At 33.0% G+C, this 27,233-nt stretch overlaps 1 protein-coding gene across 7 annotated transcripts in view; it reads right to left on the bottom strand.

Annotated features, from left to right (window-relative positions):
- The window catches only part of LOC135129139 (lachesin-like), a 252,154-nt gene that overhangs the window by 46,933 nt on the left and 177,988 nt on the right, over nucleotides 1-27,233 (bottom strand). For 6 of the 7 annotated variants that reach the window (XM_064056226.1, XM_064056224.1, XM_064056227.1 and 3 more), the window contains one exon: nucleotides 10,884-10,937. The exons of the other annotated variant lie outside the window; for it this stretch is intronic. In XM_064056226.1, coding sequence (XP_063912296.1) covers nucleotides 10,884-10,937 — 54 coding nt within the window. The remainder of the gene's footprint in view (nucleotides 1-10,883; nucleotides 10,938-27,233) is intronic. 7 annotated transcript variants of the gene reach the window in all.

Raw genomic sequence — 27,233 nt, 5'->3', positions numbered from 1 at the left:
AAATTTGTTGTTTTTTTTTTTGCTATTACTTACTTTATGAATATTGTTCCACAATAAAAGTAAGAATGTAAATTTTCGAGGGTGCCTAAATTTGCGTCGTGCGTATGACTTGTAAATTAGATGTAAAATACTCCGCTAATCGACCAGTTTGGGTCTGACTCCCTCAAGTGAAAATTCTCGTCTCCCTCTTCATTTCTTATGTATTTAAGTAAGTTGTTACGCACGATATTAAATTTACAATCCGAAATGAGAGAAAAGCTAATAAGAGAATTTTAATCTTGCGGTGGTATGTACGTATCCGTCCGCCATTATCATAATGTTCATGATTACACAAGGGAACTCCAGACAGGCTTCCCTTTTTTAATGTAGATGTAGCTGTCCAAACTTTGAAAATTAAAAATCGATTTTATTAACTTTTGTAGATATAGCCCCAACGTATATAACTTATACGCTCGCCAAAGTTGCTTTTCTTTTTCTTTCCGATACAATACCGTCGTACTCTCAAACTTTCAAAGATCTTCCATCTTGAGGTTTTTTCTCAATTATTGGCTGTGTATTTTTGTGACGTCATAAATTTACTTCTTGACGACGAATGTAGTTTAGGTTTAGGTAATCTATTTTTGTTTGGATGTGTTTCTAACAAAAACGAGTGCTCATTTATGGGGATATAAATTTAATTAGCTGCAGGTTTTGGAGGGCCGATATGCGGGGCTGTTTAGTTGGAAGTTTGGAGGAAACTGTGTTAACTGCACGGCCGACACAATACGTAATCTGAGCCAAACACAATAACCGAGGATAAAGTTTCGGAACAGTTATTATATTTGTGACTTTTATTACCGAGAAATTTATTCCGTACACAACTAGTGAAAATCATGGGAAAATTAGAGGAAAATTGCCAAATACTGGACTTCTCGGATTCTTTTACAGAACAATAAATAGGTAAGTATATGATTCCTATTTCATAATAAACTGTAACAAAAAAAAAAATTGGTCTAAAGAGTTTAGACAGTACTTCCCTCGCTGTCGGAAACTTGACGACTGCATGCCTATTGTGTTTTTTTTTCTCATTACATTTTTGTAGTGGGAATTTAAAAAAAAATTGTGATGACGTCATCAACATTTTTGCAAGGACACGTATATCAGTTGGGATAGATGTAGTGTAATACTAAGAATAAAATTATTGTATTCCCAAATTTTTGGGAAAATGAATTGGGTCGTTTTGAATATTGATTTCTTATAATCAATAAAAGAACGAAACGATTTACTCACGTATACGGCGTCGGTGTGTAATATCTAGAGAGCGGACTTCTGTCGGGCTAGGCAAGGCCAAACTCGGTACGGCTCGTACGGGATGCGAATTCATTGCGGTTGCGGACTGCACTTCGTTTATTTGAGATTAGAATAACGCTGTTTCGTTGCACTCTGCTGTTAATTCCCGTTCTCATTTACTTAGCCGTTTGATTAATAAATCGTTAATTATATGTATGGAATTAGTACCGATTAAACGTGACGTAGCCCGACAAAAATCCGCTGTCTAGTAATATGAAAGGCAACTGAAAATCGTTTATGTATAAACATTCTTAATTTAAGATGACAAGCGTAACAGCATACGTGAGAGTCAAACAGAGAAACTGTAAACAAAACGACCATCGGTTTTATTGCTTCGACTTCGGCTTATTATATAAAACATTGGGTTTTATTTTAATTCTTGACGGTGAAATTCACAATTGGTTGATTATAAACATGTCTATTTCACATTCGCGGAACCAAGTGAGCGCATAAAACAAATGCAGGTCTGTAATGTTAAAGTCGATGTAAATAAGCGTGCTACCCTTATGTTTCAACCGAGTTTTTACTTTAAAAAATTTTGTGTCTACCAAATTGGGTTGGTTGGGGTGTAATACTAATAATAAGTGTTGCCTTTAATTTAATCAATAAAATAAATTGACTTCATTAATTTTTTTGAACCACCTCTTAAGAAAATCTAAAAAATATGAATGGAATGATAAATCACAAGTACAAACTCATCATATTTTTTGCATTTTAGATAGGATTTATTCAGCAAAATTTAAGGGTGACGTCATCAATTTTTTTAGGAGGGATGAACAAATACATTTTGAACAAAAGTTTACCATGCTTATAATAACTTTAAAATATTCCCAAGATTTCAGAGCATTCGGTTTTGTAATTCCTGATTAAATCGATAAAATAAATTCACGCCTTCATTAATTTTTTTGAGTCACCCTGCATATGCAAATCCAAAAATTTAAATGGAATGATAAATCACAAATACAGACTCATCATATTTTGTAAGTTTTAGATACGATTTATTCGGCAAACTTTTGAGCTGACGTCATCAGTTTTTTGTAGAAGATAACCAAATATATGTTGACTAAAAATTTATTATGCTCTTTATAACCTTAAAACATCTGCAAGATTTCAAAGCATTCGGTTTTGTAGTTTCTGAGTAAATCAGTAAAATAAATTTACGCATTCATTAATTTTTTTGATATGCAAATCCAAAAAATATGAATGGAGTGATAGATCACAAGTACAGACTCATCATATTTTGTACATTTTAGATATGATTTATTCCACAAACTTTTGAGCTGACGTCATCAAGTTTTTGGAGGGGATAAGCAAATATTTTTTGACTAAAGATTTATGATGCTCTTTATAGCCTTAAAACATCTGCAACATTTCAAATCATTCTGGTTAGCAGATAAAAAATTAAATTTCAAAATGTTGTTTTATAATTTTGATTTTTTTTTCCAAAAATCTGGACGTTTCGGGCTAAAAGTCGATTCAGAGTTGTAAACTACATGTGTAGGACTATGTTATTTTATACCATTGAAAACCCATTTACTATGTACAATTTTGAAGTGACGTCATCGCATTAGTGGTGGGGATGATTAGACAAATTTTGGTTAGCGTTTTACCATCTACATGATATTCTTAATATAAGTACAAAATTTCACAACAATCGGTCGAGTACTTTCGGAGATTATCTGTCTAATAAAAATCCGGGACGGCAGACGGACAGACGGACAGACGGACGGACAGACGGACGGACAGACGGACGGACAGACGGACGGACAGACGGACGGACAGACGGACAGACGGAGAGACAGACGGAAATGGGAGACCTATTTCTTCGTCTTCTAGGGGTCATGAAAGATCGAGAAAACGTAAAAGTAGAGAGTCGGCCGACGGACTCGATTACAATACTTCCTTTGCTTACGCTCGGGAAGTAAAAACAATCAAATAAACATACGACGTCACGTGTGTACCGCGCAGTGTCCGCTGTCGGGATATTATTTATCACTGTTTGTTATCGTTGTTATATTCAGTAGTAATACAATAAGAACATCCAGAATAACCGAAAATGCAATAATTAGCGAGACGTGTTGCTAAGAGAGACCGCGTGACATCAGTCGAGCGTTTTCGATTAGTTATTCTGGAATTGAAATTTTATTCGGATAAACTTTGCCACGAGTGGGTTAGGAAACGTTTTCATTTCTCACAGTTAATATTAAATGTAAAATCCTGTTCCTATGCATCATCAAATTGAAGTTTAAAAAGTCTTAAAATTTTGCATATACAGTGAAAATATCTAGGTATAGTCCACGAAACCAGAGTTGGGCAGAACACACGCCATGCTAACAGGAATTCACATTTTAGTATGTTTGATTGATTTATAATACTATAGAAGCTGTATCACTGTACAAGAAGATCTTGAATTGGTTTTCTAGGTACCCCGAACTGTCCCAACTTGCAGAAAGCAAGGTATTGGATATCATACATTTTATAATTTATAATAGGTATTCAGTCGGAAACATCTAAGCAACACAACAAACCAAAAATTTAGTCTAAACTTGGTGTTTGTTAAAAAATAATTTAACTAAAAACGCAAGGAAAAAGGAAGATAGAGAGGAAGTTAAAACGGTGAGAAAAATTTAAGTGATAGAAAAGAAGGAAGTTAAATAAATTTAAAGGAAAGAAAGGGTTGCCCGGCTTCTGTAGGAGAGAAAACCGAGAATTATTTTTTTTATAAAATGGGCGTTACCTTATTTTTTTATTCACCAACTTTAGTAAAATGCATGTTTTTTAGGTAATTTAAGTAGTTTGTTATCTACATTAATAAGTTTGTTCAATAGAAATTATCAAAGTATTTAATTGTACCGCGTTTAGTAAAAATAATTGATGTTCGGTAGAAATGCTAAGGTTTCTGGTTGACCTAACTGGTAATGGTACGTTTTAATGAATATTCAGTAAAAAATAATATCTATAAGTACATACGATTGCAATAAATAAGCAAACAATATTTTTAATAAATATATTTTTATTGAAAAAATAACAAAGGCCTGTACATTGCTCTTTTTAAAAATTAGCATAAAGAAAAAATGGATTACAGTTTGATTTATAAAATAATAATAATAACACAGTAGAACAATGCTTTTGTTACATATATTTTCTAAACATAGTCGGAAAGGTAATTTTGTGCTGAACAGATATCAAAAGAGATAATATGCTCACGTCCCAAAAAAAAAAATTCAGTTACCTTCCGGTGAACAATTAGAAAAAATAGAAAAAGTAAATTCTTATTTTACATAAACAAATGCGCAAGAAGCACTAAAGAAATGTTCCACAGTTTTCTTTCAATAGATATTTAATTACGTCTTGAATATTTAGCCTGCCTAGAGTGTGTAGAAGGCTCTAACTCTTTATGTAAACCCCATTATGTATTCCTTTACTTTAAATCTTTCTTCGACTCTCTTGATTTCATGATGAAATCATTCGCTGTGTTCACTGGACACTGCACCAAGATTATCAGCAAAAAAATTTCAATGAGAGTGCAGAAAATGATGTATTTGTAGGGACATAGATGCGCTTGTATTCCACTGGCGTAAGAAGCACATATACTGGGTGTATCCAGATTGTAAGCCAGTTAATAAAGCTACACTTTTTAAATCGCCCATCAAATTCCACTCATACTTTTTGTGATTAATACAGCAAGTGTTGAATATTTTCATATATTTCTGCAGTTTGTGTGGAGTATGCAATCGGCAGTGTTGGATATTTATTTCCATTATACAATACACCTTTTAAACTTGTTTTGGAACTGTCTATGAAAAATATCCACTCCATAAAATCAATAGGAACTTCTCAATATTACATTACAACTTCGATCTTTTTGCAATAAGCCAAATATCCATTTTAAGTAAAAAATTCCCTCAAATCTAACTGTCGTGTACGCTGTGTAGTGATTCGGATTTCATCTGGTAATAGATTTCTATCGCATAATATAGAACGCAAGAGCTCTGCTTGTTTTGCATCTAATCTTAAGTCACGTATCATATTATATATTTAAATATGCTTGATCTATGAGTATCGGTTATTTTATAGATTCGGTTGATATATACTCCCAATGTATGGTTAATGTTCATGCTATTTCTACAACGCTGAATTCCGATGGTGCAATATATGAGTTTTCTGGAATTGGATCTTCTGCGCTGTGTTGGTGTTGGAATGATAACGGATGGTACTTCTCTAAATGTTTTTTTTTTTAGTTCTACTGGATTAGCCGAACACATTGTTAGCATAGAGATAAGTATCATCATTCTGTAATGGCAATTCAATCCTTATTATAATAAGTTGATGTAATAATTTTACATTACCTCCACCATACCAATCTAGTAAAGTGACGTAGTATGTTGTACACACTATTTCTGGTAGTTAATGTATTAAATCACCATTTATACCAAAATATAAGTTATACGCATCTTTGGCTTTTTCGGTAATGTTTCTTCTACTTTTTAAAAGTACATAGGATCCACAAACGTAGTGAAACCAGTTTTTGTACTTACATCCACTTTCAGTTAACGTGACTTTTTTAATAACAATGTCCAGTATATTCGTAACAAAAGCATTCATTTATAAAGAAAACTCATTAAGCTCAATGTCTTCTTATTCTTATTTATTTCACTGTCGATCATCCGATTTCTACAAAAAATACGTGCCCTAGAATGGCTTGTTAATCATTTGGGAATAAAAAAGGCGCGCTTATTTTTTTACACAATTAGTTACCACCAAAGTCTCTAATAATAACGATAGCACACAGATGCGAGAAATTATGCACATTTAATTTAGTCATACGTTGATATATTTTACTTAGTACGTACGGTGAGAGATTGAGTGACAGAAAAGTCACTAAATCTACGTGAAGAAAAGTGTACCATCCGCCCGAAATTTAAAATTTCAAAATGAATCTAATCTCAAGAGCTATGAAAAATAAATTTTACATTACTCCAGAATTTTTGTAGTGAGTTTTGTTTAGGAGCCATAACTTTACGATACGAAAATAAATTCCTGGCTACGAGTTGATGTTTTTTGCTACAAAAATGTCTCTTAATAACAGAAAACGATGTATGTTATCATTATACCTCTGTATTCTCCTGAAAATTGCTTGAAATATCTCCTAGAACATTTATCTTTAAAGAAGCACTGGAGATGCGGGTCAGAAAAGTGACCAAAGTAATGGAAGTTTACATTTGTAACAGAGACAGCGACAGCCTAGAAATTTCAGTGTATTTTGTAGTGTTGGGTTGCTGTCAACTTCCATGTCAACTGTTAAGAAATCCTAATTTCTCACCGGAACTACTATAGAAGTCGAATTTGATTTTATTCGGGAATTATGATTTTTTAGAATATATAAAATTAAATTAATAACACTACTCTGTTTTAATATTTAAATTTTTGGAATAGAAGAAAGAATAATATACAGTCTTCCTTGTTTCAATAACGCTTTTTATTAACACACATGGTCTAAAAAAAGAGTAGGTACTTTTATTTAAAGGATAATCATTAAAAAACAATAGTCTTCATTTTATCAATAGTTTTTTAGCTTTGGCAGGTCGACCCCTTTTTCTTTTCTCCCCAGTTGGGACTATTTTCACGGCTGGGGGGAGTGCTACTAATTTTAGCTTAATGGCTAAACCAACAACATGTTTATATAATTACATGTATATTTTGAAGAATGATGGACAATCACAAGTTCCACGTTTCCACTCCGATTTTTCAATGGGCAGCATCACGCACCGTGCAAAAAAACATGTTTTTGAAATCACCAAATGTTTCAAAAGCTTTCCCAGAGTCTAACTGCTCTAGCTGAAGCTGGAGCAACTTAGTTTGGGCAAGGCAGTGGAAAGTAATTTTTCACAACAGTGGCGGAAGCTTGAGCGAAATATGCAAATAAATACTATATTGGCACTTTTTTCCTCTACTTTTCAATTTGTTGCATCTACAACATTTGTCAAGGAATTAAAAAGCAATGAATGTGAAAAGTAATACTTGTAAGTCACTTTCCCGGTTTTATTTAAACTGTTTAATGCTTGACTGGCTGCATTTTTAACATTTTCGGGCACCTACGTCGCCTAAATCCATCATTTTAAACAATAAAATGTAACTATGACACCGAAATATATCATGCAAACGTGATCAACCAAATTTATTTATTTTTTTATTAATTTTTGGATTATTGGATTAAAATCGGCAGAAACCGAGAAAATCTTGAACACACCACGGATGTAAAGGGTGCCATAACCGCCTTATAGTCATCTAACGAACGGCTACGGCGCTTATGGTACACTTTACATCCTAGGTGTGTTAATAGCTATGATAACATTCGAAATTAAAAAAGTTCATTGTCATATGTATTACAGTGCGACCTAATTGTATAATTGTTATCCTCTATTATTAGATAAATGAAGAAACTTTCAAATGAGATGTTACTCGACTACTTTCGATAACTTCAAATTGTTAATAAAAGGGCTAATGGGCTTCATATTTTGTCAACGCGGGCCCTACGTTCAAATTTTTAATCAAAATACGTATTGTAAGTTAATTGTCGATGCAAGCAGTGACTACGTATTTAAAACATCTATACCCACTGATGAAAGTCAAAATTTATGCTTACGGGAATTGTATTCATCACTAGACAAGATAATTAGACAAACCGGAGAGTGGGAACAAGCGGCGAAAAAAGGCAAATGCGTAGGAAATAATGAGGTTATGTATGTATCATGTGAGTGTTATATATAAAGAACATCATAATTTTCTAAGGAACCTGTTCAATTGCTACTGAACATCTATGATTTCTACTGTACATCCAACATTATTAACTAAGCTTTGGTTATTTTTACAGGACAATAGTTTTATTTACGGAACAAAATGAATAACATACATGACTTCCACGATAAAAACATATCAATAATAGCTATTTATGCTACAATTAAATAATACATAGCTTTATTGGACGCGTCCTTTTATGGCCGAGCGAGCTTGCTCGTGAGGCTAATAGAAGGGCAAATCCAATAAAAGGCATTATTTAGGTGTGATATATATCGCTTTATGTTTGACTCAACCGAAGAATTTTTTTTTAGCAACTCATTCACCTCCATTTGAAAATTGTTAATAATTTGTAGTTAGTAGGTACCGCCGTTGTCACAGTCAAATGAATTGTTAATCGTTATGGAATCAAACGTAAAATTATTTACTGTAACATAAAACTTGTTACATGATATTTATATTTGCAAATGAACAATTGTATAATACACCGGTAAATGTAACTTGTCACAAAAATTTACTGACCAGAATAGTTTTATCGAATCTCAAATCTGCCCCTGCATACTTACGTTAAGACAAAAGTTTTGCATTGCTATATATGTATATAAATGTGAAATAAGGATATATTATACATAGAAAAAAAATATTTATTATTTCGACACAAGTTACCTCGCCCCTGAAGTGCAATAAAACTTATCCAACTTTAACGAAAAATTACAAAATTTGATATGGCGAATTTTATTTTATTTTTTTTTTTGGTGGAACCACTGTAAGTTAAAATAAAGATATGTATGTAATGTTAAAGTAAATGTAAAGAAGCGTGCTACGCGCATGTTTCAAACTTCCACTCAGATCCTGTTGATTTGTTAATGCAAATTGGAGAAACTATTTATTTCCACATCGATGTTGTCCGAGCAGCTTCCGCCAAACATGCCGAAATGCATTTTAATTTTTACTCTTTACGTTGTTATACAAAAATTTGTACAGATGCAGATTAAAAAAATGTTTGAGTTTTTATCATTTTTGCGTAATTTACATTAATCTCTTAATCTTATTGGAATGGAACGATACATACACAATTTTTTTTCAAGAAATAGTTTACAAAATATCCGCTCGTGGAAATCGAAGTGTCTCCTAATTTTCTCTCGTACGCGTTAAAATTGTACACAGTTTAATATGCACTGGGGATATTACTATTGAGTATTTCGAAATTTATTAGAACCAGTCATGACAAGGGTGGTGCTAGGGTGAAAAATAATTTCTTCCAGTTAAGTTTTATAAAATTTACACTTGTTACGAGTAATGAAGCTTTTCATAACTGGTTCCGCAAATAGCTATTTACTTCAGTATTTAAGAGTAGTGGCGTTTTTTCTAAGCATACATGACAGTTGTACAAAAATTGTTTAGAACAATTGCAGACCGGAAATTCCGTGAGCACTGTTATACATTTAAAAATCATTTTTGGATACTTCTGTAGGAAGTGAGAAAAATAGGTGCAACCATTCTAGATTATGCGCTGCGGTCATTAAACTCATTAAGAGTAAAATTTAATTCTAATGTTATCATTCATAGTCAAGCTTAAATTTTATGGAGAAGTGTTTTCTATGGAAAGTTAAAACAATTTTCAATAAACCAAGTACTTCAACTAAAGGTAAAAACTCGCCCTAGGACTTCTCGAACACTGACCAACCGTTGCCCCACGAGTAGACTGATATGTTTGCCAGTTCGTCTGAAACTATCCGAAAATAACGCAGTTGCTATCTATCTGAAATTCTTTCTTAAAATATTGATCGTTTGAAAAATATTTAGGGATATCCGAACAATTTTACTAAATTTGAAACCAGTTTTTATCGTAGCGTAGTAAATATAATCGACAGAACAATTGTATTTATTTGTTTCCAATGTTTGATTCATTTATTCTTCATTTACGTAAAACTGTACAAGTGAGTATTTAACGTATTTGAAGCATATAATGAAAATGAAGATTATTATCATAAAGCAAGACAAACAAATATTATGTAATAATTTGTAGTGTATCATGCAAATAATTAGTTCGATATTGTCTAATTGCTATCCTTAACTTTTGTCCAACTTTGTTTCACATTCTGATGACATTTTAATTTTCGTGTCATGTGGAACCCGGAGGCTGTTCCTATTTTGTTTATGTGAACATAATTGCAAGAACGTCTTTTTTGCTTCCTCTGGAGTTTTTATTATTTTTATTAGCTATTAAATATCTGCGTATTTTTCTAGTTTCATAAAATTGCAGTAGATTTTATTTCGAATTTCATGTACTTATTACAAACACTTTAAAAAAATCATACATTTATTTTGATGATTTCTACAGCACACGCTAAATATTTTTTTTGCTTTTTGAATTGTTCGCATTAATTACTTAATTTCTGTTTTAACGTTGTTGCGAGTATAATTTAATTACGTAACTTGTTTCGTCATTTGAATGGCCAGATACCCGTTTGAATTAGAAAATGAATAAAATCCACCGTTAACATTAGATGACTTAGGTAAATGGTTTAAGTAATCAACAAAATGAGTATTCGCGATAGAGAGCTGGCCATTGGAATGAGGAAATTAATTAATTAATGAATTATCTACACTCACTTATTGGTCGATTACTGCTATCACGAAACAAAATAAAGCACGATAAGAAATATGCATATGTTGAATGCTAACAACACTGATCTATGTGAATCAAATTTTATTTACGACATTTTTCAACGCCACCGTGGACTACTACTCACCAAAGCCGGTATCCACAAGTAACGTGGTGGTGCTGCGCACGTTGCTCGTTATTTCTGTAAAATAATATAAAATTTGTACAAGGTAATGTCTTTTTATACAAGCGGTTCAAAAATAATGGGTTTACAATTACACGAAACAGAAACGTGAAGTAGACGAGCGATAATTAATAAAAAGGAACAATTTATGTGCACCTGATATATTGTTTCGTCGAGGCGAATATTCTTCAATTAAAATATGAAATTAACTCCAGTAAAAAATTCTTGTTAGCGGACACTTTTATATCGTCGTAAGCTCTTTTAATTTTAAGCTCTTATTTTTTTAACTCTGCTCTGTTTACTCAATCGAGAGTATTATTTTTCCACTCGAGATGGGAAAGAAAGCATTCTAAATGGTTCTGCAGTCGTTTTATGCACGGTTCACGATTTATAATTGTTACAATGCTGTTCCACCCTGAGTTTTCACAAACCAGAATGTGTACTCCTATACTTAACTTGAATGAGAACATAAAACAACAATTTGTTGGTGTTACAAAGTGGAAGTTTAGGCTACATTCAAGATAACTCGCATTGTAAACATAAGTGTTTTATTTTTTCGTTTAAGCAATAGCCTTTGTTGTCGAATACGCATGTCAACAGCAGACTAGCCTCAGGATACGACGGAGAGATTACGACAGAGAGATCTAAAGGAAATATCTTTTAAATATATGTTTCTGAGAATCGAACCTGTTGTTGGCGTTCTGTTTTCTACTACGGTTTATCGTATATAAAAAAAGGGTGCTATATTGATTATATCATAAAAGACGGATAGAAAATATTCGTGGTAGAAAACGTTCACGGTTTACGTGACCAAAAAGTACACAGTTCAGACAAGTTAAATTAAAAGATTAATAAGCAAAATAACTAACAGACAAAAAAACAGGATCTTAACTCTCGTCGTTAGTAGTGTCCAAGTTATCATGATCGAAAAGTAATAAAATTGTTTTGAATAAAGAAAATAGTTTACATAGATCTATGACTAATTGTAGTAAAATATGTGATATAAGGGTTGCTAATAGTAATCAAAATAGAATACCAATATATGTATAACACAAATATTATAGTAAAACAGTTCCAGTTTGTTATACATTTCACAAATGTTAAAAGTTTAAAATGTCAGTTTTAAATGGTAACTGGACACGACCAAAGCTTTAAGTTTTGTTAAATCCGGAACAAAAAAAAGATTGTTTTCCTAAATTTGTTTTAAGCCAAGAAGTATTGTCTGTAGTTAATAAAACTAGTGTACAGTAGTACAGTGTGGGGTCAGCCCCCATAAATTAAGAATCCAGTACAAGGTTACCCAAAAATCGATTTTTTCTATACCTATACTACTACAACTATAAATGAACTCTGAAGAAGAGTCGCATTTCCCCATTTGCCACCTACAGACAACTCACTTTATACCGATTCTCCACTCTCCAGTAACTCCCTGTTTTTTTTTTAATGTACATATGTTATTAATCAACTAATAGGGAAAATTTGCCGCCCCTTCAGACTTGCCACTCTAGGCAGTTGTCTATTATGCCCATGCGGTTAACACAATCTAAACCGTAAGAGGAAATAGGTTTTTAAAATTTGAAATTTGTGTTGTTTGTTGTTACATGTGTTTTATAAACATTTTTTCAGTTGAAAGTCGTGTACAAACTCGCTATTGATGTGTTTTCAATAATAAAATACCATCCACCAATCACAAATGTTTTGATTTCTCATGTGGTCCAGGCCCTTGGTCATCCCGACCGAAGGCGCCACCTCCGGTGGCGTGAAGGTAACCTCATAAGCCGAGGCCGGCTAGACGTGTTTCTTCTCAGCGGCACTAGTCGGCCTAGGGCTTGGCATTGAGACACACCACCCCCAGGTGATATCAGCGAAATTCCGGACTGACACCGGAGTTTCGTCGTAACATGATATTTGTAATACACATATAAAATTTGAGAACAAAAGGTCCAGTAGTTTCGGAAATTATTTGTCAAAGAAAAATCGTCCCGGACGGCAGACAGACAGACAAACAGATAGACAGACAGACAGGAACGAGAGATAAAAAAATTAATGAATGAGTCAATTTATTTTATCGGATAATTAGGAAACGTGAAACCTTCCAAATGTTTTAAGGTTACCGTAATTATGGTAAATCGTTAATAAAAATGTATTCATTTATCTCCTCCCAAAAAATTCATGACGTCATCTCAAAATTATTTCGAATACAACCTCTCTGAATTATGCAAAATATTATCACTCTATACTTGTGATTTAGGACTGAATTTATATTTTTTAGATTTACTAATGCACTTGGCTCAGAAAAATTAATGAATGAATCAATTTATTTTATTGATGAAATCAAGTACGGCTAACTCATTGATCTAATAAAGGAGTGGATGGAGCCTTGTATACGTATCCATACGCGAGCGAGTGTAATCAACATGAGAAAGAAATAGCTAGAGCGGTTATGCATCAGTGAGGAAAGGACGGCTGACCACGTATCACGTGCTGGGTGGCAAGAAACGCTTCATTTGAACGGGAATTTGTTCAAACTATCAATTATAACAAACGTCTGTTAATGAAAACTATATTTTTACAGTTTACATTAAAATTATGTGTAATGTGAAACAACAAAGATCATGTTAAGTGGTGGAGATAGTCTTTTAATAAAATGAAATGTATAGAGAATCTGCAATATATTAGGAATTCAGTTAGTACAATAATCTTCTACAAGTTAATTAATCTTATTTTGGTAATTCTGAAATTTTTAGGATAAAAGTAATTAAACTTTTGATAAAAGTGACAGGGTGCCTAATTAAATTAAACATATTAAATTGTGTGGAATTTGCTACTAAAATTTATTTTCTAAATCCACGTTCAAATAACTAAAACAATAATCGATAGATACAAAATTCCCTCTTTTTGTAGCAATAATCCGTTTTTTTTTCGTAACTCGGAATGTTTAGAGAATTTAACAATTTTTTTAAATTATTTACGAAATCCTTCGTCTGTGTATGTGATTATTACCTATGAAATGAAACAGGATTGCTTTCTTTGCACATTCTATTCAATTTCACGCACAACACGATTTCACGATGTTTAACAAATAGTCCAATAAAATACAACTTAAGAAGACTGTAAACATTTAAATAAGGTAACTTGAGGCTAAAAAACGTAAATTTGCAAAAATACACCTTCATACAGCACGAAAGAAACCTTCAGAAACACAGTGCTCTGCAGTTTCGCGTCAATGTTTTGCCACCCAGAGAGCCCTATCTCTGTCCCACTGTGTTAACAACGCGCGACTCTCTCTAAGTTACTTCCATATAATATTATTTCTAGGGGCTAACTCCATTTGCCCAGTAAGTTTGGGAATGTAATACTGTTATTATTAGTACTACACTGCACCAATCCAAGTTGACATACGTGTCCAAAAATGTTGAAGTAAAAACTCATCTGAAACATACGAGTAGTACGATACTTTACATTTACTTTAACATTACATATTTACATATGTTTATTTTAACTTATATGGTTTCTCATAAAAAATTAAAACTCGCAAAATTAAATTTCGTTTTTTGAAAATGTTAAATATGTTTCATTGTACTTCAGGGACGAGCGAATTTCTATCGAAACAACTTTCGACTAATTTTGTGCTCACCAAGGCAATGTTAAATTACAAGTACTATAGATAGTTGAGATGATGTCATCAATTTTTTTGGTTAAAAATTTACCGTGTTTACGATAACTCTAAAATGTCTACAAAATTGCAGTTCCTGATTTAATTAATAAAATAAATTCACTCATTCATTAATTTTCTTGAGTCACCTGTATAAGAAATACTAAAAATATGAAGGCAATGATAAATGACTAGTATAGACTCATCATGTTTTGCATTTTTTCGATGGGATATATTCGGCAAAATTTTGAGATGACCCGATCCTTTGGGGGGGGGGGGGGGGGATAAACAAGACATATTGATTAAAAACTTTCAGTGTTTGCGATAACTTTGAAATGCCTGCAAGATTTGAAAGCTTTCAATTATGCAGTTCCTGATTTAATCCAGAAAATTAGTGGACTCTATCATTCATTATTTATTTTCAGTCACCTCACCTGTACAAGCACTTCTAAAAATATGAAGACAATAATCAATCGTATTTACAGACTCATTATATTTTGCACATTTTCGATTGGATTGGACTGATTCGGAAAAATTTTGAGATGATGTCATCAATTTTATAGGGGGATAAACAAATACATTTTGATTAAAAATTTACCATACTTACAACAACTTCAAAACGTCTGCAAGACTTCAAAGTATTCGGTTTTGTAGTTCCTGATTTAATCAATTAAATAAATTAACTCATTCATTAATCTTTTTGATTCACCCTGTATAAGCAAATCTAAAATATATGAGTGGAATGATAAACCACAAGTGTAGACTCATCAATCATCATATTTTGTATATGTTAGATAGGATTTATTTGTGTAAAATTTTGAGGTGATATTAGAAGGGAACAGGAACTAGTGACAACATAAGCGGATGTATGACTAATAAAACATGATTTATTTCTATAGGACACTGAAAATATCAGTTCAACCACCAGTAAAACTTAGTGACCTAGAAACGTTATCAACTACAGCGGATTTAAATTATGACAGGTCTAATGGAAGTTACAAAAATGTGTCATAATGTCGTGTGAAAAACGTGTAATTTGAAATTTGAAAAATTCTAGTAATGTGAAGGGGGCAATAACGAATTTTAAAATACAAAATAAACTCTCATTTAACTTACTTGTATTGAGTGAATCCAAAGTACCTACACAACACATTTTCTGCATGTAAGATTAGTGTATTAATTTTTATTTAAAGCTCATAATATAAAATGACGACAGAATACACGTACATTATTTAAAATTCACGAAAATGATTAGATAATAATAGTGGATAATTGCTTTTTTCCAATTTCTACTAATAAATTGCTCATTTTGTATGTTAAATCTCGCTATTAAAACAATAGTTTAATCGAAAGGATGAATAAAATGTTTTTCTACTCACTATATGGAAAATGTGATTTTCTTCCCTCATTTAAGGGCATAAAGTGTCACTTTACCTCTCGGCGGGAGGTAATAGTTATTTACGTGGCAAGCTTAGTAAATTAGCCTTTACGGGCGAGCCGGAATGTTTGCAGGGCGAGCGACGTAGGAGCGAGCTCTGTAATCCGGTGAGCCCCAGTAAAGGCTAGTTGCAAGCGAGCCGCGTACAACGTTTTACTTCCTCTTGCTGAAAATCCTGAAAATGAACAACTTTGGCATCTCTAGAAATTTTACTTGAAATTACAGTCATAGAAGTTGTAGTTATTTTTCATAGTTTGCGCCGGTAACTATGGAAAATTGAATTGTTTGAAAATAACGGAACTGTCAATTTGTAAATTCGATTAATAATTTAAATAGTTTAATTTTGTTTCTGAGCTCTGTTAATTGTGGAATTCGATGAAGATGAAGAGTTTCAAGGTGATTTTAACGTTAGTATTAGCACAGTATTAGTGAGATTAAGAAAAAGGCCGACGCAGCGAATGTGTGTTTGATTCCGGTGCTGTCATGATAACGTTTTACAGGCAAGGTGCCTGTAAAGCTGCCACGGTAACGCTTTACAGGCAGGGTGCGTATAAAGGCTAATTTACCGAGTTAGTTCAGACGACAGTAAACGACCTTTAACAAGACAAGAGGAAGTAAACTATTTTGGCTCCCGCCGGAAGCTAAAGTACATTTTTGTTAAAAATGACGTTTATAAATTTATAAACTTGCTACTTCTAAAACGTCTGGACGGGTACAATTATTATCTGAAGCACTACTTTCATCCAAATCCTCCATTTTTTCCAAAATTAATGCGTTTTAAGGAACGCAAAACTACAATTCACGAGACGCTTTGTTCAAATGCGATTAATTTTTTATTTGTTTGAAAATTGTCATAGAAACTATCTAGATGACTTAGTTTATTGCGGTAATACTGTTTCATTTAAACTTTTATAAAATTGATTTTAAATGTTCGTTCGCGGGAGCAGATGTTTCACTTTGCTCCTTTGATATATAAATAACTATTATAGCAACACTTTATTCACACTGTCATTGACAACACGAATAAAGTAAAAAAAACTAAAAATTCGCACTAGCACTGAAATTTTCGTTACTATGGATGTGTGGATATTCAACTAAAATTTGCAACGCTTAATAGTCCACCTCCTGTAAAACAATCCTAATGAAAGTCCAGGAGCATCGTTTGAATTTGGCCGTGACGAAAGTACAGGCAGCTTAGGCAATTTACCTTCTTCAAGTGTTCATCATATTAGTAATAGTACAATTAATATTTATGTATATGGATTACCTAAAGAATCAATTTTTTGAAACATTTTGCGAAATTGGAAAAAATCTTGTATGATACACGTGAATAAACGAATTTTATCCACTCAAAAACATTATCACACTCAGCTTCGCCTCGTGTGCTAAACTGTTTTTTCGTTCGATAAAATTCACTTTTATTCACTAATTATACCATAAATAGCTATTTTTTAATATTTAAAAGTTTTGGGTTAGTTAAAATGAATGGGGAGAATTTAATTTTAACGGCTCAGTTGTTTTCATCATAGTGCAGAGAGAGAAATGATGGAGGAAAATAATTTAATTTAAGTAGATGATAGTGTAGCTGCTGATAATTATTATTATTAGGACCCACCACTGACCCGGAAATGACCGGCATTCAGGCAAGACTTCTATCATTACGGGTACTAAGACCAAGTAATGATATGCATTGATTAGATTAACAGAACAACTTTCGAGATTCTAGAATTACAGCATACAAATTAGTCTGCTATTATTCTCTAATCTCACCCCATCCCCAAAAGTCTAGCGTAACTACCGACCATTTATCCGCGCATCACTTGGAAAGTGACCTACACTACTCTGACCTACTGGTGCTAATCTAATCTGACTGACATGATCAGACTGTTCAAGAAACTTACGAACAATATGACATGTTCCTAACAAAACTTAACAAGACCCGGTGGGTTAGGTAGCATCGCGCTTGCCTGCCACACCTTGGGTCGTGGGTTCGATTCCCGCCCTGCTCTGGGTGTTGTGTATGTCCCCCGTTACCCTGTAATTGGGCCTCCGGCCTGTTGGGTAACGTTAACCAATAAAATAAAATAAAATAAAAATAAATAAAAATAAAAAACAGTTTTTTGAATTTTGATAATTATTGAATCATTCAAATGCAAAGACTTTAAATTCTCAACTAAGCTATTTGGAACTACACCTACATTAGAGATAACTAGGGGTAGAATTAAAAATTTTTTAAGATTCAATATGGATTTCATTTCTATCGATAATTGTAGATATTTTGAAATCTTGGTGTGGTATGTTTGAATAATGTTGTTTGTGTTAGGAACAGCAATGTCAATGAGAATGGCTTCGTTCGTGTGTTTTTTGATAAGTATGATGTCTGGTCTGTTAGCTGTAATGTTTAAGTCTGTAAGTATTGTGCGATCCCAGTATAATTTGTATTTGTTATTTTCAAGGAACGGAGATGGAATGTAAGTGTAATACGGTGTCGTATCTTCGATTAAGTTCATAAGTGTTGCTAATTCTTTGTGGATGATTTTGGCGACGTTGTCGTGTCTAGCTTTGTAGTCAGTTTGTGCTAGGATGCTGCAAGAAGAGATTATGTGCTGGATCGTTTCAGGTTTTGCTTTGCAGAGGCGACAGCAGTCGTTTTTTATGTTCGGATCTTTGATGATGTATTTTTTGTAATTCTTGGTATTAATTACTTGGTCTTGAATAGCAAATACAAATCCTTCTGTTTCGGCATACAAACCTGATTTTTTTAACCAAATCAATGACATCTTCTTATTGACATGAGTTTCTTCTAAGTCTTTGTAGAATTTTCCATGTAGTTGTTTTTGTTTTAGCCCACTTATTATTTTATCTATTGTGTGCGGGGTGTGGATTTCTTCGGTGTTTGACAGATTTAAGGGTGTGTGGTTCAAATCTGCTCTTGTGATGGTGCGAAACATTTCATTTCTTTCCGCTCGTTTCAAGAAATACTTCTTCAAATCTGAGATTTGTCTGTGACATAAGTTTTCTAGGTTCTGGAAACCCCTTCCTCCATTCTGTCTTGGTAATGAGAATCTTTCAATCGACGATTTTGGATGATGCCTTCTATACTGTGTGAAGATTTTCCTTGTTGCGATGTTTAAATTTTCAAGATCAGTTTTGGACCATTTAATGACTCGAAAAGAATATGTTAGCAGTGGAACGCAGAATGTATTTACTGCTTTCATTAAATTTTTTCCATTTAACTGTGTCTTCAATATTAATTTTAATCTCGCTAGGTATTGATCTTTCAACTGTGTTTTCGTTTTGGTATGATTGATGTGTGATGATTGACAGAAACCCAGATATTTGTATGTATCGTTTCGTTCTTGTGCTTCGATTATTTCGTTATTCTGGGTTATATGTGGTACTTGGTGTTGGACGCCTTTTTTGATTGCTTGGGTCTTACATTTTTCAATACCAAAAGACATACCAATATCACCGGAAAATTGTTCAGTCAGATTTAATAGGTTTGTTAACTGATTTTGTGTACTTGCATATATTTTTATGTCATCCATATACAGCAAGTGACTTATTCTGTTTTCTCTTTGTTTGTTAATTCTTATATTGAACCCATAATTGCAACTGTTCAGGATATCGGAGAGGGGATTTATTGCTAAGCAGAACCATAACGGACTAAGAGAATCGCCTTGAAAAATTCCTCTTCGGATCATTATTGGATCTGACTGAATTGTTTGTTCATTTAAGGTTATTTGGAGGGTGGTCTTCCAAAATTCCATGGAACATTTGAGAAAAGTGCAGATTTTAGTATCAATTTTGTATAATTCCAGAATTTTGCATAGCCAGGAATGAGGGACAGAATCGTAAGCTTTCTTATAATCAATAAAAGCAGTATATATGTTTCGGTTTTCTTTTCTAGCTTGTTCACAGATGATGGAATCTATGATTAATTGCTCTTTGCAACCAAAGGATCCTTTAATACATCCTTTCTGTTCTTCATTAATGATGTTAGAGTTAAAACAGTGTTGATAGATTTTTTGTGTAATGCATGAGGTTAATATTTTATAGATTGTCGGTAAACATGTGATAGGTCTGTATTTTGATGGATTTTTTGTGTCGTTATCTTTAGGTTTTAAGTATGTTACACCATGACATAAGAATGTTGGAAAGGAGGATGGGTCAAGAAGGAACTGATTTAAGTGATGTAGTAAATGAATATGTACACAATTTAATTTTTTTATCCAAAAATTATGGATTTTGTCTGGTCCTGGTGATTTCCAGTTGTGTGTCTTATTGATGGTATTTATTAATTCGGCAAGTGTTATCTGATGATCATTCATTGGTGTAACTGTGGATAGTTTATGGGATATATGAGGAATCCATTTGGCAGATTGGTTAAATTCAAATTCTTCAGACCAAAGTTTTGACCAAAATGTTGTTACATCCTGTGAACTTGGAAGTTCACCGGATAATTGAGTTTTGTTTGAATTAGTTAAATGTTGATAGAATAGTTTTTCGTTGTTTAAAAATTTAGTGTTATGAATTTTTCTGAGATGTGATTGTTTGTATCTTTTAAGTCGTTTGCTATATAAGGAAAGTTTTTGTAATAGGGTATCTTTAATTTCGGATAGTGTTGTGTTGTACTCATCGTAATCAGTTTGATGAAAATTATTGTTGGTCAGTATCGAATGCATACATGTCATGATATGTGGTGTTTTAACTCCTCTAAGGTACTGTGTTATTTGACCTAGTTGTTTTCTAATGTTATTAATTTTATAATTTAACCGTGTTTCCCAATGAGGGGTGGAAGGTATACGATTGGTGTTTGTATTTATTATGTTATCTTTACATGTGTTAATTTGAATACAAGTTAAAGCTGCACAGTAGATAATTGTATGAAGTTTTTCAAAAGAGATCGAGTTTGTGAGATATTTTGGTAAAATGAAGGAGTTCATTATTTCTACAATTGCCAGAAACTTTTTAGAATAATACTGGCGGGGAAGTGAATGTCTATCATTTGGTTTTAATTTGGAACATGTTTCGAAAGTTAATTTAAATTTGTCTTCAATTTCATTTTGGAAATTAATGTGAAATTTAAAATTGTTGTTTACAGTTTTGATTAATGTGTCTTCGTTGTTGTAGTATGTGTTTTGTAGATTATCTGTGGTGTTAATTTCGTTTTGGATTGTTCTTGATGAATTGTTAAGTGATTTGTCAGTTAATGTGTTGGTAATTTGTGTTACGGTTGTGATCTTATTTTGAGGTGTTTTGTTTAATAAATCTTTAGTAAATCTGTCAGTTCGTGTCTCTGGTGTATTTAATATACTACTATTACTATTTTGTGGTATAATTGGGATCTTATTTTGAGATGGTGTTTTTGACAAATTGGTGACAGATGTGTCAGTCAGTAATGTATTTGGTACTGTGTTGTTGATATCTTCAGGTAGTGGATTAATGGTTTTAGAAAGTTCATTTTTTAATTGTTCTAGAGTAAGTTGAGGTATGTAGTTATTTTTAACTATAGCTCTACGTTGATCTGCTAAATTTTGAATGGTAACTGGAAAATTTGGGTACTCACGGCTGAAGGCTTCGTGTAGAGCTGTACGATAATTACTTACATCAGTTTCATTGTTTGTAATTTTATAATATAGGCGCATAATATGTAAATTCATGTCTAGAGACCATTTTTTACGCTTTTTCGGTTCTTCTCGTCTTCTAATGGTCTGAGGCTGATTTGTCTGAGAAACATTAGAGACTAATACGTTGTTAATTGTCCTTGTGGTAGTGTTTCCCGAGGTGATGCCACTTGCTCCATCGACCTCTTCGGAGACTGCAGTAATAGGTGTTCGTCGGATTTCGAGTTGAACATTCTTATTATTATTATTATTATTAATATTATTATCATACTTTGAGCTGAGGCAGTGCCTATTAAGCTCACGATTTTACTAAAACAGAGAAATACAAATTGTAATCAGCGTAATTTACAATGGCGACAATTTATTATCTTCTGTTAATGTAGCTTTGCTTTGAATGTGTTGATACTATGAGAATTAATAGCGTTTGCGGGTAGGGCATTCCAGGCAGTAAATACTCGATTACTTAAAAAGTTTTCCCGGATCTTGCTTTTGTACTGATTATGACGCAATTTTAAGCTGTGACCACGAAGACGTTCGTCACTGTTGATGTTAAATAAAGGTGACAAGTCGACCCCAAGATAATCTTTCAAAATTTTAAATGTCCACACTAAATCGTTTCTGGATCGTCTTTCGGACAGAGTGCAAAGTTTTAGTTCTTGGAGCCTCTGAGAATACGGAAGGTTATGTAGGCTGGCGACCGTTTTGGTTGCGCGTCTTTGAGCTCGCTCTAATAACTCAATGTCTTTTTGTAAGAAAGGACACCAGACAACAGATGCGTATTCCAACTGAGGTCTAACATAAGATTTATACAATGTCAGAAATGACTCCTTCGATAGACTTTGGAAGGCTTTTCGAAGCAGATACATCGTAATGTTTGTTTTTTTAACAGTTTTTAAAGAGTGGTGCGACCATTTGAGGTCGCTTTGAATCGTGATACCAAGGTCTACATACTTATCAACCGCTTTGATGAGATCGTTGCCAATACGATAGTTTAAACATGGATTTTTTGCAGCCAGATGAAGAATGACGCACTTTTCTTTGTTAATAGGAATTAGCCACAGATCGCACCATTGTAGCACAGTATTTAGGTCTTCGATTAGGATATTATAACTGCTATTGGGATAGTTAAAAATTTTAAGATCATCCGCATAAAAGGCATGATCTGATTTTAGAAGACGACTTAAATCAGATATATAAAGAACAAATAAAACAGGCCCTAGGACGGATCCCTGAGGAACTCCGGATTTTACAGCATAATTATTGGACAATGAATCACCAACTCTGACGTAAAAGACACGTTCAGATAGGAAAGCGGATATCCACTTCAAGAGATTACCCTTAATACCTAACTCTCTCAGTTTGTGTATTAGCCTTCGATGAGGAACTTTGTCGAATGCCTTTTGAAAATCTATATAAACAATATCAACGGAATCACCACGGTCAATAGCTTTGGTCCATTTATCTAAACAGTATAAAAGGCATGTCTCAGTGGAACGACCAGGGAGAAAGCCATGTTGTTCGTCAGGTACTATACCTTCATGAATAGCAAAATGAATTATTCTTTTACACAAAATTCGTTCCATTAATTTACAGCAAACTGCAGTCAAACTTATAGGACGATAGTTTTTACGGTCAGTTTTGTCACCTTTTTTAAAAATGGGTGTGACAGAAGATTTTAACCAGTCGGACGGTAAAGAAGTTGAAAGTAAAGACTGGGACATTATGTGAGCAAGAGGCTTGGCTAATTGCAGAGCATATTTTTTTAAGAAAGAACCACAGATATTATCAGGACCAGGGGCACTATGTTCAGAAAGGTTCAATAGCTCACAATAAACTATAGCTTCATTTATTTCTATAGTATCAAGATACGATGATGTCGGGGGAGAACTAGGTAGATTTTGAGAGTCTTCACTGGTATATGTACTGGCAAAAAATTCTGCTAGTATTTCAGCCGATTCAGAGTTGGATTTAGAACAATAACCATCGTTGTTTTTTACAGTAGGCAAAGAAATTTTCGAACACAGTTTGCGTTTAGTATATTTATACACTGCTTTTGGTCCTCTGTTCAACAAGGAATTTTCATAAATTTGTCTGGCCTTATTTAAATCTTTGCTTAGTATATTGGCAAAACTGCGGTGCAACTCAAAATCTTCTGTTTTCTTTGTCAGTTTATATTTTTTCCACAATTTTCTTTTATACTTAACCCTTCGCAGTAAATCCCCTGAAATCTAAGGTTTTGTACTATTCGACTGCTTGACTTTCGTCTTACTGTTGTTAGCAACTACACTATGTATTGTGTTTTTGAATACATTCCACAAAGTTTGTACTTCAGAAATAGAGTAAAAGGCTTCCCAGTTGAGGTGGTCCATGACAAAAGAAACTTGATTATGGTCGATTATTTTGTATAACACTATAATGTCAAGACAATGTAATCAGTGTTGGGGACAGATACTTTTAAAAGTATCTAGATACAGATATAGATATATGGAAGATAAAAGTATCTAGATACAGATTGTTTTCTATTTTTTCGAAATGTATCTAGATACAGATACAAGAAAACAGATACTTTTGAAGCTTTGGCGAATGAAATAACTGAAAACATGTTTATGTATTTTTTTATGTATTGTTTAATGAATTTTTTAAAATTAACAACATTTCGAACGTATTGTCACCTAAATTATTTCTTCTTCGTGTCAGATTTTGGTTTCCTCTGCTAAACACCCGTTCCACAGGTGCAGAAGAAGGGATTGTGGTATTATATTTAAAAAATAAACATTTTACTGTAACATAGTTATTCAAGACTGAAAAATCTTTTCTTTTTTCCTGCAAATACTTAGGCCATCGCTTCGCTGTTTGATGTGTCTCAGATTGTGCAATATTTATTACCTACGCTTAAAAAGAATATTTTTTTGTTTTTATTCCCATACTACAGTGTCCAAATTGTGTTTGAGTATATCTAATAATTATCTCCTACAATAAAATTAATATTTCAAAAGAATACGGGAAATGATTATTCTGTGCTGGAGGTCTGTTGTCGTCAACCTGTCATAAATTATTATTCTTCAATATCGGCTTACGATTTTTTATGACCATGTCCGGTAATCGTCTATCTCGGTGCGACAGGTATATACATTTTAGGAAGAATTGCTGGCAAAATAAGTACAATTTCTTAGAAAGATATTTAAACCCCTTATAGGATCAAAGGCTGCCTGGCAGGCCGGAATCACCAGAGTGCAACTTCAAATTTTCAGATTTTTGTTGAAACTCATTTTATTTTAATCTCGTTTCACGATTTCTGAGAATATATCACGATAAATTATTCTACCGAGGGTTCTAAAAATATCAATTATATTGCCCAAGATTTGCACTTAAACATAATCGGCACATTCTAGGGCAAAACGGACCTGCCAAGCCCGCCTCGCGTTAGGTCCAACAATGAAAAAGTGAAGAAATGACACATGTGGCAACAGGAAAAGATGCTACGTTTGTCTGAAAAATAAAGATATAAAACAGTAACAAATATGCGATTATGCGAGAGAAATGTATGTATTGAACATTCGATTAGTCGATTACCGAACTAATTTGTGCTAATTGAAAAAATTAATCATTATGTAACACGCAATTATTAATTTCTAAAAATAATAACATACCTTAAACAAATATTTTTACTATTAAAATTACTCTTATTTAATAACACAAATACAAAGGGTAAAACGTGGTGAATAGTGAATTGTGGTTTATGGTTTTTAAAATACCATCATACCATGGCTTAGATTTTTTACCCTTCAGGATTATATTTAAAGATGTATAAGTACTGAAGGGTACAATGTAGGAAATGATGGTATTTAAAATATGAAAATTTCCGTGATAGAACACTATTAGTGGACCTCTCACCACTATTTTTGTTTATGTGACCAAAATCACCAACATGAAGTAGCAATAATTACTACTAGTATAACTCAACTAATAACTACTGAAAAAAAGTGAAATAATAACTATTTATGGTATAAGTGAATAAAAGTGAATTTTATCCTACGAAAAAACAGTTCAGCACACGAGGCGAAGCTGAGTGTGATAATGTTTTTGAGTGGATAAAATTCGTTTATTCAGGTGTATCATACAAGATTTTTTCCAATTTCGCAAAATTTTTGAAAAAATGTATTGTTTAGGTAATCCATATACATAAATATTAATTGTACTATTACTAATATGATGAACATTTGAAGAAGGTAAATTGCCTAAGCTGGCTGTACTTTCGTCACGGTCAAATTCAAACGATGCTCCTGGACTTTCATTAGGATTGTTTTACAGGAGGTGGGCTATCAAGCATTGCAAATTTTAGTTGAATATCCACACATCCATAGCAACGAAAATTTCAGAAAATTTTTAGTTTTTTTACTTTATTCGTGTTGTCAATGACAGTGTGAATAAAGTGTTGCTATAAACGTTTTATTCATCCTTGCGATTAAACTATTGTTTTAATAGCGAGATTTATCATACAAAATGAGCATTTTATTAGTAGAAATTGGAAAAAAAAAATGTTTCTGTATCTGCGCCATTAATTTTGTACCTAATAAGCATTCACGTTCGGTAGAAGTAACTGACAGAATTTTTTCTGTGGTTAAGTTGCAATCTTAAGATCACTAGAAATTAAAGGTTGGCATCAACTGTCTAATTTTTTAATTCAAATGTCAAATCTGAATTGTCTGGAAAAAACGAAGTTTTTCTAATTTTAACACGCTTCGTTTGAAGAAAATCCTTAAATACAGCGTGGCAACAATTTCCACAAAAGTAGTCATAAGAAAGCCCATTTTAAAGGAAAAGAAACAAGAAATATTTCGTAGTTTTGAAAAAATTACTGGGAAAAATAGACAATGCGTGGGTAAAACGGAAACAGTTAAACTGGTGGCAGAAATATTTTCCGTAAAGTTCGCTAGTGTTCTCGAGTGTTTTTCGAATTTTAAAATAATACCGATACAACGGCGTCGGTGCCGTTAATATTATACTCAGAATCAGAAAGACGACTGCCCAGATTTATATACCTACATGCTTTGTTGGGTCCGCTCTACAATTGGTTTTTAAGTTTATATAATCGTTATTGTTTTGTAAAAGGGAACATACTCGGCTTGGAGAATAATTATTGTACGTACTACACGTATAAATTTAGGTTTCCGAAGGCGAAGTTTTTCACATTAAATCGCTACCAGAATCAAATTTCTAAAGCGGTATCTCTAATTGCGTGATAGTGGTGAAGATTTACTTTTCATTTTCTTGGATGAGACATGGATGCACCAACACGGATCCATGGTAAAATTGTGGATCCATGATGATGACATCAAAGCTTGTCCTCCTAAAATAACTAGTGAAGAGAAAAGATTCACATTTTTACATGCGGGTTGCTCTTTGGGCTTTTAGAGCGATGCAATTTTCTCCTGGATTCAAAAATAGATTCACCAGATCACCAGAAAACCATCACATTTTCGATATTTGACATTTACTTACTTACATGTCACATTTTCGATACCTAATTTCTGACATTCCAGTTATACATTATACACTAGAACAATTATGTCCGCAGTTACACAGCTTAAAAA

The sequence above is a fragment of the Zophobas morio genome, unplaced genomic scaffold (genome assembly GCF_036711695.1).
Source record: "Zophobas morio isolate AGI-343-1 ecotype UQ-CSIRO unplaced genomic scaffold, CSIRO_AGI_Zmor_V1 ptg000014l, whole genome shotgun sequence".
In the NCBI taxonomy this organism is placed as follows: domain Eukaryota; kingdom Metazoa; phylum Arthropoda; class Insecta; order Coleoptera; family Tenebrionidae; genus Zophobas; species Zophobas morio.
The sequence above is the reverse complement of the archived record's forward strand: the minus strand, read 5'-3'. Positions and strand labels throughout refer to the sequence as shown.